This window comes from Rattus rattus, chromosome 18 (assembly GCF_011064425.1).
Source record: "Rattus rattus isolate New Zealand chromosome 18, Rrattus_CSIRO_v1, whole genome shotgun sequence".
Lineage (NCBI taxonomy): Eukaryota > Metazoa > Chordata > Mammalia > Rodentia > Muridae > Rattus > Rattus rattus.
Genome location: NC_046171.1, coordinates 25,584,897 through 25,603,551, shown reverse-complemented (window position 1 = coordinate 25,603,551; position 18,655 = coordinate 25,584,897). Strand labels below are relative to the sequence as shown.

Genomic DNA, 18,655 nt, shown 5'->3' with positions numbered 1-18,655 from the left:
ACAGTTATGTGGAACTACTAAAATCCGCCCCATTTTAAAACGGGAGCACAGGGGGCAATGCACTATGAAAAGAAGATTACCCCTGTGGTCTTCATTAATTATATCACCAATTACTTCAATTCAATGTTGCTGCTATTTAAGTTGATTTTATATTTTTATTATAGCTAACCATCAAAAATGCAAGAGTAATTTAAAATGAATAAAATTTAAAAATTTATAATCTAGAGTTGAGAGTCCCAGCAGAGATCAATTTAAAAAGCACGTGTTCTGCCTGTCCTGGGCCATCTCCACTGTTATTCTTCCCAAGTGTTTGCTTATTTTCCCTGGCGCAAAGGGAAATGATGTCTAAATGTGCCACCGACCTCCTCTTAAGCTATTTTATTGAGTAAGGAGCAACCAAGCCACAGCTCATCTGCATTTATTAAGAAATTTCAAAAGAAATGAATCTATTAATTCAAATTGTTGTCTGCTCCTATGATAGTCTAGGAACAAAACCACCCAGACAATGCCAACGTTTAAGTGACCAGTTGATTAAAATCTGATGCCTGCAACGAAGTTTCTCGTCCTTTGTGTTAACAGCTCCTGATAAACTTCCCTCTGAATTATGTGGGTTCTATGTTCTCACGGACCGTGCAGTGTTCGAATCGTCATATTAGAGACAAAGCGAGAAATCTAAGTGACGGGGATCCAAACCGCTGTGCGGGTGTGGGTAGGCCAGGGGCATGCACCGACCCTCGCCTCGGAAGCATTAGCATGGGTCCGAGCAGTGAGTAATGAAGGCACATGCTGCTGAGTCAGTACCTGCCAGAATTCCTGATCAGAAGACGAGAGGAGGAAAAAACAAAGTGACAGTGGTTACATGAGCAACCCCCAAAGCAAACACAAGTATCACAAAACACAACATACGAAGGAACAATTACAAGCTGTGAAAACTATCCCTGGAAACCTGGAAGTACAAGAACACGCACACAAATGTTCTAGACATCGCCCATTAGGCACAATAAACAAAGATCTACAACACGGCCTCCCAGCACCAAACCGCAGAGCTGCAGGACAGCACGCTCCTCAGGAGAACGCCTGAATCAACATGTTTCAAAAAGAAGAGTTGTAGAGAGTCCCTGTCTTCCCCAGGGCAGCCAAGCAATTCTGGAATGCAAGTTTCCCATTAGGATGTCTCGTGATCTCATCGGATGTGGTTTCGACTTTATGGCAAACTGCTTGCTGTGCCATCACTCACTCTGACACACAACCAACCAAATCCGGATGAGCTGAGGACTGGTACGTGTTCAGTGGAGCAGTTCAGGGGAACATGAGCCTTCTGTTATGTTCCACCAAAGCGGGGCTGTCCTGTGTGATGAAGACTGTCACCATGTTGACTGCCATCTAAGGGAGTAGTTCAGGTCAGTTAATTCGGCTGGGCTCCACTCCAAAAATCAAGTGGTTTCTAAATGCCTTTTTACACTTTTTTACCTAAGTAAACTTCATTGGCTGGGAAATAAAAGTTGACTGAAACTTACCATTAGTTTCAACTCAAGCTCAGGTATCACTAAGAAAGTTCTTGAGTGACAAGCAGGCATGGCTAATGATTTACAGCCTGCAGTGGGGGCTGAGGTGGCCCAGAGGACTCTGCAGCAGAGGGGTGGGATGAGACCCTGTGAACTCGGAGCTCGGGTCTGCCCGGGGCAAACAGTCTCTATACAAATGACCAGTCAAGGGCAGCACAGGGAGACCCTTCTAGGTGACTGAACCGAGGAGAGAACAATTATGCACAAAGATGATGTACACTTTAGCAGGTGGTCCTTCCGTAAAGTGAGTGCAGGCTCATAGCCACGCAAAACAGCTATGAGCTGTCCTCTCTGTCCCCCAGTTCTCTGCTGTTGCCCCTCAGCTGTGCAGAATGACGGACGGCACCGCGATTTCAAGTCCGCACTCTTGCTCTGCTGTGTACCGTGCTGCACTGTGACACAGAGCGAGTAACAGCTGAATTTCTTTCTAGCATCTACTGGTCACTTACACATGGCTACCAGACGTGGGAGCGCACACCATGGAAATAAATGCCTTGGAAAAGAGAGGTCACACGCCAAAGCTAGACTTCATTATTATTATTTAGTGATACTGTGTGGGAAAAAGTTGAAGTTAATTTGTAAGAAAAAACATGAAAGTGATTTTAAAACCTTTGAATGGAAAAGATGGGAAAATCTCAGGAAAAAAATTGGAAATTTTAGCAAGTGTATAAGAATTAGTGTCAGGGATTAAACTCAGAGCCAGGCCTGGCTGAAGCACATGATCTACCACAGAGCTACCCGACCAGCCCACAGGATTTCTGAAACGCTGACTCAGCACCTGGGTGTACGCGTTTAATTACTCTGAGCTTTTGGCTCAGAAGGTCATCGTAGCCAGTCCTGTTCAAATGATGCTCCATCCCACACACAGCAAATCTTTACTGGAAGAAGAATACCTGGTTTTGTCTATAACAGAAACAGCATCTTACTCAGATGGCCTGAGTGTGATCAGAAGGGATCCTGTCTACACGGCACACGGATGGATCGCTCTAAGAGCGACAGAGGCAATAAAACGACAGACAGGGGCAATAAAACGACAGACAGTGCTTTTCAAAATGCCAACTGACCACATACGACACAATGGGACACAGCTCGATTCTAGCTTCTAAGTCATGTTATTAAATTTGTATGCCTCATACTGTCTGTCCTGAAATTAAAGGTTATTTTTTCCATTTATTATTAGTTTCTAACTGTGCTTTATCTGGAAGGCAGAGGCAGGGCAGCTTGAATTAAAACAGATTGGGCAATCCTTTGAGAATCTTCCTCAAAACCCACCATTCTGAAACCCCAAACCAAATCCTCAAACCAAAAACCATTACTACCAAAAACTGGGCAGAACACACTAACTTCACCAAACTAAAAGTGAAAGAAACATTGGGGTGGGGTGTGTGTGTGTGTGTGTGTGTGTGTGTGTGTGTGTGTGTGTGTGTTGTATAAAACAGTAATAAGGCAAGAACATTTGACGAGAAGAAAGTCTGCCTCCCCTCTTAGGTTTAAAGGCCATCTTTTAGTTAATGCATGACAGACTGGTTCCTTCCTGTTTATGGTGAAATCTGATTCTCAAGGACTGGTCTCTACCCCACCTCTAACCTAAACTGCCGGGCAGGAAATGACAGCCACGCCTTTGTTCGAAAGGTTATTATGGCCACCTGTTGTCATGACCACCGTGGTATGACTATTTTATGACCATGTGCAACTCTACCTCTGTTCAAAGAGTTGTGGTGACCACCTTGTTATGTTCGGCTCTTGTAACTCCACCTGTTTGGTGACAAATTTCCCCATTTGGGAACCCCTACCCCTCAGCTATAAAAACCTTGTCTTCCTCATGTCTAAGGCTGACCTCTTGAACCCTGCCTTAGGGGCAGGCAGCCTGTGCTAATGCATAAAAAAGCTTGCTTTAATTAATTGCTCGCTTTAATTAATTTAGCCATGATGATTTGACTTGGTGGTCTTTCTCACATCTTGATATTAACACTATTTAGGAATAGGTCAATTTCTAAAAAAGGTGCCTGGAATGTGGAATACTGCACTGAGGACAGCTCCACGGCCCCTACTGTGTGACCTGTCTAGTGACCTAGCTTGTGTATCCTCTTACCTTGTAAAATGTAAAATGCAGCTGTCCAAGCAAGGGACTCTACAGATGAAATGAGCGATTATGTCTGTGTACAGAGCCTGGGGACGCACACAATGCAGACTTCCCTTGCCCACCCTCTCCCTCCCTTCTTTCCTGGGTTTTTTTTGTTTTTTTTTTTTTTTTTTTTTTTTGTTTGTTTGTTTGCTTTGTTTTTTGAGACAAGGTTTCGCCAAGTAGACTTTGTTGGCCTGGAACTCAGAATAATTTAGACCAGATTGGCCCTGAACTCAAAAACAATCACCTGCTTCTGCCTCTCAGAATAGAAATCTACACCTGACCCAAACAGTTTTATTTAGGGATTTCATTTTAAACTAGAAAAACAAACCACTGACAACCAGTTGCTAATATGTTATTGGGTTTTTGTTTTGTTTTACAAAGTATCAAGCCATAACCTGTTACGTTTCAAAGAAAGTCAGATGCCTGTTTAACACAGCAAAGCCCACTCTGCCCCGCCCACCCAAGTTCCTACTCACAAGTCCGGGTCACAGAGTCATCCCGCTGACAAACCCCACCTCCTACCTTCAACCCTGCCAGCCTTGAGCTTTGCCTCCCTAGCCCCTTTCCCTATAAAGCCCAGCCATTTCGGCTACATTCTTCTTGGTCTCCGGGCTTGGCTGACTCTGCAGTTTGGTTCTTCTCTTGGGGTCTCGGCCTCCTGGTGCCCCATGTTCCCAGATGTTCTTTGTGTCCCCACCCCCCACGCCCTCTTGGCCCAGTTCAGTCTGCCAGCCATGTTCAATCGGACAGTTCCAGGTGCCTCTGGCTTGCATTCCCCCATATCTACAATAAACCTTCTCCTCAACCATACCTGGGAGGGTCATGTCCTTATTTTCCACTCATACCCCAAAAATATCTAGATGAAATATCTGTGAGAGCTCCAGGCTTCAAGAGGCCTTGTTCACAATCTATTTCTCCTGCCTGCCTTTTTCAAAAATTTCCTTATTGTAAAAGAAGGCAAACATAAGTGATATATCCTGTTATTATAGATGGCACAGGTGGGTAAACAAAAATATAAATCAGAAGCAAACACATTAAAATTCTGCCTATTTTATCTGTACTTAGCATCGGTAGGACCTGAATACATATATAAATTTAACAGGATGTGGACTTGACTTATTTTAAGTCTTTCGAAGGTGGGAGAGTAAAAATTTTAGAGCCAACAATTGACAAGTAGGACCTCATAAAACTAAAGTGCCTCGCATAGCCAAGGGAGCAGCCAGCTGAGTGCAGTGGGACCCCGCAGGGTGGGAGAGAATTCAGGGTCAGTAACTTTGAGGAGCTTTGTGGGTGGAGGCTGCCGTTTAGTGGTAGAGCATATACTTTACATGCAAGAGGCTCTGGGTTTAATCCCCATCATAAACACAGAAGACGGACAGACTGACAGATAGGAAAGGACGAGGTGAGGGAGAAAGGGAAGGTTGGAAAGATGAGGAGGGGAGAGGAACGAGACTTGGTGACTGGTTTGTTTCCATGGGAACCTGCTGCTGCTGGTTGCAAACAGGGAGAGAACTTCCTCTTTGGGAGAGAGGCCCAGGATGGCATCTAAGCCCAGCATCTCTGCATCCCTGCTCAGGAAGTGATCACCTCTGCCACACGAAGCTCTCCCCTTCCATGTCGGAGGGAAACGTGACCATATCTGATTCCAAGAGCGTGCTTACTCCATGTCACAGGAATAGAAAGTGCAGGGCACAACTCTATATTTAGACTGCCGGGAAAAAGGAGTAAGACAAAATGGAACCCAGAGACTATAAACCACATGAAATACATCATACCAACTAAAGACAGCAACTGAGGCCAGACGTTTGACACTACTGCAAAATAAGGCTGTTTGGAAATAAATACTGTGTTTTATAAGCCAATTACTAGATGCTAAAAACATCAAATGGAAATTATAGTTTTTAATAAAAAATAATGCACAGCATATACAATGATTATAGTAACAAATCTTAGGTGGAAACGTGCATATTAGGAGAGGTGTACTAAAAACCTCTATTTCCATGCTATATTACCACATTTCTAATAGTACTAACAAATTATTATTTAAATTTAAAGGAGTTTTTACATTTGCTTGTTTTTTTTTAACGTGTGTGCTTCGTATCTGCTCTGTGTGGGCTGGTGTGGAGTCCAGAGGACAAGCTGCAGGGGTCAGTCCTCTTTCCACCAAGTGTATTCTGGGAAGAGAACTCAGGTCACGAGGCTTATTGCCACACACCCTTACCCGCTGAGACAAGCTATTTATAAAATGATCTGTTAGATATCCAACACTGTAAAGGGTTTTGGTGTTGTTTATTTTCTTTTCAAATTTATCATCAGAGAAAATCTCAAAAGTCATCCAAGACTTGAAGCTTTGGAACTTTTAATCTTAGGTCTGAATATTAAAAATACCATTCTTCTATAAAACATACTCTTCAAGCAGAATCAGCTATAGGCGTCAGCATTCTTTCCTCAGGACCTCTGAGTAGACAGCTTTGAGACGAAATAGATGATGAAAGATAGGTTTGTTTCTGTGAAAGGAAGAAATCTCCTGGGTTCCAGCCCTAAGTAAAGAACTACAGGCAGTTAAGGACTGCAGAGAGAGAAGGTTCAGCTGTCCGCAGGGAGGAGCCCCTTAGTTATCCAATTCCAAGTGGTCAGCCCTGAAGTTGACTATCTATATACAAGCGAGTCTAAACAGAGCCAGCAGACCATGTTTACATATGTTTGCATCTATACCTCCACGTCCGCGTAATAGTAACAGAGAGGTCTGGTATATGGGATGAGTTGGAGGGAGGGAAAGAAGGGGAAAATGATATATATTCATATTTAATTAAAGAATATTTTTAATCTGACCCTTTCCTCTCATTCTGACCCTGTGTAAACTTTTCTTCATCCTTCTGAAAGAGCTTATCCTGAGAGGGAGAGCCATGTTGAGCAGGCAGCTTTATGAGAGAGTAAAATGGAAAGGCTCCCTTTCGATGACTGGGAATGATGCAGCATAACGTGATTTCTTCGTCGTACGAAGTAAAGAACTGGAAGTACAATACAAATGTGCAAACTGGGAGAATTCTCATACCTGCTACCTAAGCACCTCAGAGATCGTCACGGTTTCACAGTTAGGGCTATTGCTACAGACTGTCAGGTTCAAACGGCTAGGCAGCCATAAGAAACGTGAACGCAAAACCGGGCCGCTTGCACATCTTTATGGCGACTTTCGTGCTATATTCCAAAGTCAGCAGACACTGAATTCAGCCTCAATATATGACAAACCAGGAGTTACCTTACAGGGAAAAACATTATAAAATAAACAGCAAACACACACACAGGAACCGTGGCTTGATTTCCTGCGTAGGATCTCCTGAAGACGCAGGCCTCAAAACCCAAGCAAACTTCCTTCAGCAGCTAAATGGAATTCACAAACATGGAGTGTGACTTCAGAGAACCTAGGAAACTCCTCAGTAAGAATTAGGACGTCTGTGCTTACCTTTCCATCGAAGCGCTTTATTATGTACTGATCCAGGCCCAAGTCTGAAAAAGAGAAGAGAGGCTGATTAGCCTCTAATTGTAACTCACCAGGAAAACATGACAGCGCTCAGTTTTGTTTTAAACTACTCTGATTTTATGTACTAGATGGCTTCGCTATGACATCCATCCAAAGCCACATAGGAATGATTTCTTTGCTCCATTTTCAGACTCAAAGCACAAATGCTGGCAGACAGACACCAATGCTTTGCTCTGTACCAGAACAGCAAGGTGCCTGTATGAAAGGCGCCAGTCTCCACGCTGGGCTCACATCTTCACGAAAGCTCATGGACAGTGCCAGCAAGCACCAGGAGCTCTGTTTTGCATCTCATAAGGATTTTGCTCATAAGGATTCGGTCACTGTTGTGAGTGACTGTCCTCTGAGAGAAACAACTGCAGTCTTGGGAACTCTGGTGCACTCCCAGCAATGGAATTACCCCAGCTGTACTTGCTGACTGGGGGTTTCCCCTCAACCAGCAACTCTGTATGAGAGAGCAGTATTATCTCAGAATCATTTTGGATGTAGTTTCCAATATGGAGAGAGATAGGCTATACTACGGTTACAGGATATTTGGTTATTGTACATAGACAACCTAACTGTTAGTAAAATACAAAATTGCATTTGTCAGATGCAGTTATGTGTCTTGAAGAGGTGTGGTTTGGGTGTGCCTCTAAACATCTCCAGAGACACCAAAGGTAAAGAATGGGAAGTTCCTGCCTAATTTAAGGCAAGCTGCTTGAGGGAGGTCCTATGCTCCCTGCTCCATGACCAGAGGCAAAGACAGCTGGGTGGCCTTGAACTACCCCACTGAAAGGTGAAAAAGTTCTGCCCCTATTGACTTGGCTTGGAGCTCCAACCCCCACAATGGTGACAGCTTGTCAAGGGTATAGGGGAGGAGTTAGAGATTTTTATAAACAATTGGGCCTTTGATCCTCTCTCACTTCCTCTCTCCTTGGAAGAGCCTTTATAGAGGAGCTCTGGGGAAGAAAGGACTTTTTCTTTGGGCTTGCAGGAACTACAGAAAAAGAAAGGGTGACTCACTAGACAGAGATTTCTAAAGAGCTAGCAGTTTAGTTGCAGAATCAGGCTTGTAAGTATTCTGTATATAGTTAAGAAAATAAAGTTACCTCACTGAGTTAGCAGGGTTTACCTCAGTTAACACCTCCATGTCTTTATTGGAATAAATACTAGATAATTTAAACGGTTATGTGCCACAGCATAAAGCAGGAAAGGGCTTCCCATGGTAAGGTATCTATTCCACCTGAAGTGGTAAAACTTAATTCTCACACAACACTGTATGTGTGATCCCCATGACAATCACTAAATATAGTAAAAGAAATATAGTCAAGATAGAAAAAGATCACTTAAATAAATACAGCAAAACATTTACATACTCCACAGAGCATCCAGGAAAACATGTATGAGGGGAGAACAGTAGCGCTAAACCCAGGCGAAGGGCAAGCTCTGAAGAAGCACACAGGCAGCGGCCACATCTTAGATGACTAAGCAGAGACCAAGCCATCCTAGTATGACAACCACCAGTTCCCACGAACACAGAGTGGCCCAGTCAGTGACCCGGCCAGTCAGTGACCACGCCACTTCTGCAGGGACAGCCAATCTTGAGAGCAACACAGGAGCACATTTACACACAAGCTCAGCAGGTCACATCATTCACAGGCGGGGCTGGAAAAGTGGGCTATAACAGGAGCCACTTAGTAAATTTACAATTCAGAATGTGTAAACTGTGACAAACTTCAAAGTCTTTTATAATGGGGCAAAGTCAATTTTCTGGGCTCAAAGAAGATGCCGTCAGTGTAGAATATAAGACTTCAATAGCCCAAGCTTTATAAAACATCTGGAACACTGAGGATGTTACCATGATCTTCAGTGTGACAGCTCCTGTGTCCTGTAAGGCGGGGTGTGAACAGTAATCGACTTTATCTTCCTAGCTTTCATGTCCTTTGATCATGTATTCCTTGGCCTCCACTAAGCCTAATCTTTTTATAATCAACGTTTCAGATTTCACCAATGTCTCATGCATATTAGCGTTGGGTGAGGCCTGATACTTTGAACTGGTATGCAAAATTCCTGAGAATTACAATGCTAAGGTAGGAGTGGCTGCACAGGTTTGTAATCCCAGAGCGGGGTGTGTGTGTGTGTGTGTGTGTGTGTGTGTAGAAGTCAGTTGAACTCTTCATGCTCCATGTTACCTTGAGACCCTATCTCCTAAAGCTAGGTGGACAGAGCACAGATGACTCTTGGTCTCTACGTGTCCACACAAATCTGCTCAAATTTGTCCACATACATACACACAAAGGGGAAAATGACAATGCTTAATGAATCTGGGCCACGATGGCTACTAGATACCTAAATTCAATACTTTTAAAAATTAAAAATATTTTTTGAGATTTTAATTTAATTACCTTTCTCCCTTTGCTCCCTCCAAATCCTCTCATAGGCCCCTCCCCATTCTCCTTCAAATTTAAATTCACAGCCTCTGTTCTCATTAAAGGTTATCGCACACCATGTGTGTCGTTATTTGTATGTACGTTTGCAGGCTGGACAACAGTAGGTGTGCTCTTGGCGGGGGGGTGGGGGGGGCACCTGTCCCGATCCAGCCTTCCTCAGTCGCCGCTGGTCCTCTACATGGGCTTGAGGCCTTGTGGGCTGGCACGTCGGTCCCCTGGTGCCATCCTCTAAGCTCAATACTTTTGAGTAATCACGACTCATCAGCTGTCTCCAACCCAAACAGACTTTCCAAATGGACTGCAACTTACATTACTTTGCTCCTCAGCCATGTTCACCAAAGCTTCGAGGTCCTTCATTAGCAGGTTAAGCTAATCACAGCAGTAGGAAAGCCAAGGCAAGCGAACCGTGAGCACAGTTCCTCAGACACTGCTCTTGCTGCACACTATTTATTACGTTGCCCAATCCTAACGAGTTCACAGAGGCACAGTTTGGCAAGTGACAGCCTTCAGGCCATGTCCAGCCAACTTACTGTCTTTCTTTTCCTTAGATCTCCAGGGAGAAGAGTAGTATTTATTACATTGCTGTTGGATCAGCTAAGCCTTAATATTTATTATTTGTTTTTTAAAGAAACAAAACAAACAAACAAACAAAAACACTTTGCTCTAAGTCCAACCTGGGCTACAGAGTGAGACTCTATCCCTATGGCAAATTAAAAAAAAAAAAAATGGCTATCCATGCTATACAACAGCATGTCATAGCTCTAAATGTCCTCAAAAACTGTACTGGTTTGAAAGTGCTTAGATTTCTGAACCCTGTGCAAGCTAATATAGGAGACATTAACTTTGTAACAACATAGGCAGCTCATGTTTAACTCCCACACAACGCCCAACACCAAGGGCTAGCACAGTTCCTTTTTGAAAGCACAGGAAATGAATACTTCAAGTTAATAGATCGTGTGTTTAAGGTCTGTCCCGACTACTTCCCACGGCTCTTCCAGCTGGGAAACTATCACCAGGGAATGAGTGTGCTCTGCCCGTACGACTTCTTACGAACCATGACGTCTGAATTGAATCTAATTTTTACATGCTGTAAATATTCTCGTGTTCCTCCTCCCCTTAAAAATGTACAAATCGTTCTCTGTTTTGTGGGCCATAAAGAACCAGGGAGTTGGCTGTAGTTGGTCTGCTCTGCAGGAACAGGACTGCAGGACATCAAAAGTAAAAGCAGACATAGTGAAACTGTAAACAAACCAACAATCAATACAAGCAGAGCACAGGAGGTGCACAGAGAACAGTGCTGCAGACTCAGTTAAGGGTCACTGACGGAAAGTGTTCTTTTTTAAATTTTATTTATATGAGTGCACTGTAGCTATCTTCAGACACACCAGAAGAGGGCATCAGATCCCATTACAGACGGTTGTGAGCCACCATGTGGTTGCTGGGAATTGAACCCAAGACCTCTCTGGAAGAGCAGTCAGTGCTCTTAACCACTGAGCCATCTCTCCAGCCCTGAAAGTGTTCTTTATAGGCAAGATTGTCCTTAAAACTGTAAAGTGTGATTCTCAAGGGAACACAGAGGCCAGGATACCTGAGATACACAGTGAGCCCTGCTTCTCCATTCACATTTTTATTCCCCTGTGTAGAGGAAGCCACAAGATAAAAAGTCAGCCGGGCTGGTACAGTAGGAAGGAGGGAGGCCAACCTTGCTTCTGCCCCAACTCCTTTGTGAACTTTTACCCACAGGCCACACTTCTAGTACTTGCACCACACAACGACTGAGAAAGAGTTTTGGTTTCATTTTTGGGGACAGGGCTTCTCTGTGTAGCCCTGGCTGTCTGGAACTCAAGAGATCCACGGGCCTCTGCCTCCTGAGTGTTGGCTGGGGTTAAAGGCGTGTGCTTCCATGGCTGGTGAGGAGTCGCCATCCCATGCAAGGATGGTGGTGATGCATCACCTTCACAGTGGGGGTGACACACATTCAAGGAGCACACTAGGTGTGGGTCCTTTTAATGTGCTTCACGCTCACCCATGGCTCCTCTCTAGACATTTTTGAGATTTAGTACACAAGTATTTATTCTTAGGCACCTTTTCACACTGAAACTCATCAGCTCATGTCAAACGGTTTAATTTGGGGGCCTTGGATAGCCCGTGTTTTAAGATGTTTTAAACAGTTCTAGTTCAGGACTCTCACAGATTTCGAGCCTCTGGGAATCCTGGGATATTCATGTGTGAAGTCATGACAAGACAAGGCTGAAACTGGAACGGTTGGCTGGAGAGCAGCCGAAGACAGAACTCTAAGCCACAGAAATCTACCGCCTTTACTCTTCACCTCACGCAGAAGCAGCAGGTTTTATTTTGCTGAATCAACATCCTGGCTAATGAATTCCTGCTAATGAGCATGTGAAAGTGAAGCCAGTTTCCACCCCATGGGTGACAAAGATCTTTCTCCTTAGGCCAGAGGTGGGTAACCCAGGCAGAGGCTGTCACACCTGAGCCAGGGCCTGTTTCCTCACTGGTAAGTGGGGTGACGTCAGGTCTTTGTTGTTTATTTTTGAGCTAGAGTTTCACTGTGTACCTGTGGCTGCCCTGAATTATCCCCCCACCCCCATGTGTGTATGTGTGTGTGGATGGGGGTAGATTTGAGACAGTTTTTCTGTGTAACCCTGGCTGTCCTGAAACTTGCTTTGTAGTTCAAGCTGGCCTTGAACTCACAGAGATCATCTGCCTCCCAAATGCTGGGATCAAAGGCAGGCTCCAACACCAACTGGGTTGTAACAGAAATCTACTGCCTTTATTCTTCACCTCACACAGGAGCGGCAGATTTTATTTGCTGAATCAACATCCTGGCTAATGAATTCTTGCTAATGAGCAAATGAAAGTGAGGCCAGGTTCTGGTTAGATCTCATTTCACTGCATCAGAATCTCCCTTCTGATTCTCAGAAGAGCACTTGTTCGTTATTCCAGCTTCCTGTGAGAACGAGAAGAGTGCTTGGTGTACAGCGCTCACAGTAGCTATTCAGTTTTTGTAGGACGTCTTTCAGTAATTAAGGGGGCGGGGGCTCGGTGGTAGAGTGCGTGTGCTGCATGCAGAAAGCCTTGCGTTCAGTTCCCACCATCACAAAAACAAGCAAACAAGGAACAGCTATGGAGTCAAATCCCGGAGTGTATGAAGGCAACTGGAAAATATAATTGTTTTCAAAGGAATAAACACAATATCCCTAAGTGAGGACACAGTCTTCCGTGGCCTGTCTTAAAAGTGTTGGTTAATTTTCATTGTCACACTGGAAGCAAATTATATTCTTTAACGTCGTTGATAGAAATGAGATTTTTATTTGGATGGTAATTGCCTTACAGGCATAAAGATGTTTTGCTGTCATAAAAACAGGGGAAAACATTTGCAAGCATCTTTCTTCTGCATACAGTCATGCTCAGCTTTCTTCCTTCCCACGTCACAAAACACGCTGCCAAGGCGAGTTTAAAAGGATCTAAATTTCAGTTTGGACAGCTCAGTGGCTAACGGTGCTGCTGGTCACCAAGCCTGGTCACGTGAGTTTGGTCTCCAGGACCCACCTGGTAAGAATTGAGAGCTAATTCCCTGAAGTTATCATTTGGTATGTATACCCTCATTAAATAAATAAATAAAGATATTTAAAAAGAATCTACACTAAAGTTCAATGCAATTAACGACAAGCTTGGTATATCTTATTATAAAATTCTTTGGAAGCAGAAAGCATGAACATATAAGAACCTATTGGGAAATAAAGGAACATTTGAGGTACAATAAAATACATCCTTCTGGTTTCAACATTCATAGTTATTTGGTAGTGTCCTTTTCTAGAACTTTCTGTGTATTTTTCCCGTAGCTATAATGCAGAGAACTGAGAGGCATGGTGATAGGAGTAAGCACTGAAAGGCAGAGGAGAGAGATTCTGCAGTACGAGAGACCTGCATCCTTCCACAGGTAAATGGCACCTCGTGCAGGCTTGCTAAGAGCCGTGGGATCAGTGTGGAAGAATGGAAGTGAGACAGAGGGACGCGAAGTCCAGATGAGGGTGTGTTACTCAGATCTCCCCTCCACACAGCCTTCCTCAAACCCTCAGTTTGTGTGGCAGAGCTGGCCACTCAACAGAGTGAAGAAGAAGGAGGAACTCTGCATCAAATACATTTGTGTTTATTTGCATCCTACCCACAGACCACTGGTGATTTTATCTGGTATTCTCTGTGCATTGGGCTCTGACTGCGATTCACAAGCCGTCTAATAGGGGACTACCACTCAGAGCATCACACTGACATCCAAATGTTGCAGACTCTGGAGAATTCTGGGGTACACTCATAGGTTCAGGGTGTTCAGCCATTACTGGTTTATATACTGGATTGGTTTTTAATGCTTTTTACTTCTTTGTGTGGCTTTGAGCTGCTGCTCCCTGACCTTTTGCATCAATACAAAGTATATCCTTTGACTTTTTTGTGTGGAACAGGTCTGCTAGGCAACAAGCTACTAGAGCTTCAGTTACCTAGATATGTCTGAACTGCTCTTTTGTGAACTCCAATGGCTCCAGGGCTATCCATTGCAGGTGTCCCACCTGGGCATGCCCAGGGGTGATTACTGTCAAGGCTCGTTTGCTCATGTTAATGGAATATATACATATACACATACATATTGTGTATATATATATACACACACACACACACACATATATGTATGTATATATATGTACATATATATGTATGTATTGTATATATATATTATACATACACACATATACATACACACACACACACACACATATATATACACACACACATATACATACACATACACACACACACACACATTGTTAGTATGGTGAGGTAACTGCTTGTTAAAGTTGGATATTTTTATGACACTGAGGAAAAGAGAAATCAGAGTCTCTCTTCCCTGGGGTTCAGCTGCTGGTAAAGACTACGGCCATCAGTCCTTCGGTCACTCTCCCAAAGCATCTGTAGAGAAAGTGCATGCTTTGTCCTGTCCTTCTGCAGTTTCTGTTCTACCCTAATGGAAAACCGCTGAGTAAGTCAGAACGCACAAAGCAAACATTTGAGAGCCAGGCCTGCGCTGGCTGCCTCCTCCCTTCCCTCCCAGGTATCCAGCCAGGCTGTCAGGGCTGCTGTCCTACAGCTGGCTGCTGCTGAGCTGGAAAACTCATAGGCCACACCACCAGAGGGCGGTCACCAAACTCTAGCAGACTCACCGGATGGTAAGCACTCCCCTGCTTGTTCGCTGTGACTGCGGGTCAAAGAAACACTGAGTCTCATCCCTTATTAGTAGTTGTTCCAAGAAAGTGCCTGAGGCTTGGAGCACCCTCCTCAGCCATTGTCCTCACAGGATTTCTAAAGGCATCCTTAATCCTTTCCTTGGATGGGTGTATTTCCTGTGGTGGCTTGAATACACTTGGCCCAGGGAGTAGTGCTATTTGGAGGTGTGACCCTGTGTGAGTTAGATGTAGCCGTGTTGGAGGAGGAAGTGTGTCACTGTGGGCGTGAGCTTTGAAGCTCTACCCAGTGCAAAAGAGTTAGTCTCAGAGTGACCTTCAGATGAAGATGTAGAACTCTCAGCTCCTCCTGCCCCATGCCTGTTTACCTCAGCTAGTTCCCCTAAATCAGACATATACACTGGATTGTAGAATTTGAGCCCAATTCCAAGCATTCAACAGTCAAATGGTGATTTTTAATTATTGCCTAGACACATGAACATTACTACGTCCTGAGAAGGGTGCAGTTGCAGCCATAACAGTTATCCCAAGCCTACTTCCCACACTATTGACTTACGTTCTGGCTGCTTCTCATTGGGTGTTATGGAGCGCACAAAGTCCTGTGGGGTCATGAACACTTCAGTTTCACCAGGTTCATTGATTACTTTCAAGGTGGCAAAATATCGGAAGATTTTGTCTGGTGTGGAGTAGGCTCGGATCCTATTCTCATACTCCATTACCTGGAATGAGAAAGTTAGAGGGTGTCACTACGTTGAGCTGTGCTCAAGGCCTACAATCTATCCTCTTATGGCATTTGTCTTACTTTTGAAATAAGTAGATTATCTCTCTGTAGTTGGATTTTTATATTAAATAAGCTCAATTTCATAAAAAATTTAAATTTCTTTCTTGCAAGATATTACTCACACCCTAGTTGAAGGAAGGCTCACCAAACTTCGTTAGAGCTTTAAAAAAAATAATTTTCTAGTTACTAAAGCTAGAAAAACTTAAAAACACCATTGAAAGAATTCAAAAGTCACAGTGACAGGGAACTGCTACACACAGTAGCCTACAGGCTCTTAAATACCAAGTTTTTAAAAGAGATTTACTTTCTGTGGAATTGCCTCAATACTAAGAGATGGTTAGCAGCCCTTGTAAGGCAAAATAGATGAAATAACATAGAAAAATAAAAGTGTATATCATGGAAGTTATTAGTACGTCTGAAGTACTTCAATGATATTTTTAGCCAAATTCCCAGCAAACCATTACATGCAGCCTATCTAGAAGGAAACACAGGGCAGCACACAAGTGTTTGTACAAGGGACAATAAGCATAGTGGCATTTAACTCAGAGTCTGTCATGTTACTGAGACAGCTCGCTCTCCTACAGAATACACAAAATACTATACCAATTACAGTGCTTTTGGGGAAAAGATCTCTAGTACTGAATGGTATTTGACTTCTTCCTATTATTATTACTGTTATTATTATTATCTTAGTTTAAGACAGAGCCTCAAGTATGGCAGCTGGCCTCAAACTCTCAGTAGATGAGAAAGACCTTGAACTTCGGATCCTTTACCAAATGCAGGCATTACAGTGAGGACTACCATACCCAGAACTTTATAAAGCTCAGGGAGCATTCCCACTGCCAAGTGAGTTAGACCCCGGTCTAACCTGACTTTTCTAAGCTGAGGTAACCAATAGTAAACAGGAGCTTGTAAAAATGCGTCGATGCAATAAAACCTAAAACCTCATTAGTTCTGTGTCTGTAGAGCAGGTAATAGTTTTAAATTACCTCATGTTAAATGTGTGCAATTAACACAGCAATTGCCGTAGATGTCAACCCTGAGGAGAGACTTCGAGGTCACTGGCAGCAACTATTTAACAATGGTCTTAGTTCTGCAGTTTTAGCGGTTTTAGCAACTGAGAACATCTTCCAATTTACGACTCCCCATGACAGGAATTCGGCAACAACTTGCATTAAATCTGAGATTTTAGGGAGCTGAAGAGATGAAGCTCAGAGCACTGGGTACTCTTCCAGAGAACTAGGGTTCAATTCCCAGCACCCAGAACGTGGCTTCCACTCTCTGTAACTCCAGGTCCAGGGGATCTGATGCCCTCTTCTGTTAGCATGGTGCGTATACATTCAGGCAAATACTCCTATACATAAAATAAAATTTAAAAACCCCTCAAATCTGAGATGTTACTGCAGACTAAAAGACGGAGCATGAGTAAACACAGCACGAGCTGTGCGGCCTTGGGCCTGTGAGGTCTCAGAACAAAGGGGCTGAACTTTAGACTGGGCCTATTTGCTGGAGATAATGGCTGGAGAAGAAACATTGTTTCTGTGGCCCATTTATATTTGTATATTTGTTGTATTCTCTCTGAAGTCAGGAGTAAAAGAAGAGAAGAGGAGGAGAGAGTGGAGAGAGAAGGTTCAGAATGTTTAGAGCAAGAGGTTTTTGTGAACTAAAATCAGCCATATTCAAGGTAGGAGAAGAAGGCCAGATCAGGGGTTTCAAGCCTGAAGATCGGCTTTCCCGACTGTTGCAGATTCATTCAGTCATGGTGCAGAAGGCTATGAACTGACCACAATCTGAGTAAATTCATCCTGTACAGAATCTTGTCTGTTTCCTTTGAGGCAGGGTCCCATGTTAGCCCTGGTCAGCTTTAAACTCTGAGATCTGCCTCCATGTGTGTCAGTATAGAGGCCTTCACCACACTCAGCTGCTGTCCTGTTAATATGAACCAATGGCTCTGTGTGGTTACAAAGTTTTATTCTGAAACAACTGGCCCAGAAGAGTAACAGTTGTGGCCGAGTTCAGTGTAAACACAATGGAAGCTCAGTGCACTCACGCTGCCTTTCCTAGCTTAGCACCCTATTCTGGAGACTTCACACCGACTGTCTCTTCCTTCTAGTGACTCGGGGATTTCACCAAATCACTGCAGAAGGAATTCAGGACATGATCCAAGACAGCAAAGTTTGGAGGCGGCGATAGGCTACTCTGAGGGACTGGGGGACTGGGGCGGGGGGTTATTCAAAGATTTACTAAGGAAATTGTAATAATTCATTCTGTCACTTATCAATTTTTCAGTAAGACGTATCTTCCATAAAACTGATGAGTATAACTGGGTCCAACTCAGGGATGATTTTTCCTATGTGAACTATACCAACGGTTAGCCAGAAAGGACTTATAACCAAACAGATGAGGGATGGTTTGTCCATAAAATACTCAAACTAATAAATGAAAGAGTCCAGGTAGGGTGAAGCCTCACTCTAATCTCAGCACCTGCATGTGGAGGCAGGAGGATCAGAGACTCAAGGTCACCCTCAGCACAGGGAGCTAGTGGTAGCCCAGAATAGATGCCTGATCAAAAAAAAAAAAAAAGGAAGGTTGGGGAGCAAAGAAATTACATTATTATTGTTGTTATTTTGCAATCCCAATGGATGAAAAGATCTAGATTTTGACTATCCATAGCTGCTAAAAGGAAAAATAATGGGCTAGAGAGATGGCTCTGTGGTTAAGAGCACTTCCTGCTCTTTCAGAGAGCCCAGGGTCCATTCCCACCAACTATATGCTGGCTTATAACTGTAACTCAAGTTCCAGGGACCTGGTACTCTCTTGTGGCCTCCACAGGCACTGCACACATGTGGTGCACATACAAGAGGAGGGGGGAAGGCAGAGGAAGGTGAGGAAGAAGAAGAGGAGGAGGAAGAGGAAGAGGATAAAGAAGAGGAGGAGGAGGAGACAGGAAACAGTACCA

General features: G+C 43.8%; 1 protein-coding gene across 3 annotated transcripts in view; it reads right to left on the bottom strand.

The window, feature by feature from the left end:
- Micu1 (mitochondrial calcium uptake 1) overlaps window positions 1-18,655 on the bottom strand; it is a 150,941-nt gene that overhangs the window by 97,495 nt on the left and 34,791 nt on the right. For 2 of the 3 annotated variants that reach the window (XM_032889180.1, XM_032889181.1), the window contains exons 4-5: window positions 15,472-15,634; window positions 7,157-7,200 (exon numbers count right to left, since the gene is read on the bottom strand). In XM_032889180.1, coding sequence (XP_032745071.1) covers window positions 7,157-7,200; window positions 15,472-15,634 — 207 coding nt within the window. Of the gene's footprint in view, window positions 1-801; window positions 814-7,156; window positions 7,201-15,471; window positions 15,635-18,655 lie in introns of all 3 variants that reach the window. The other variant, XM_032889179.1, reaches the window with a different exon arrangement.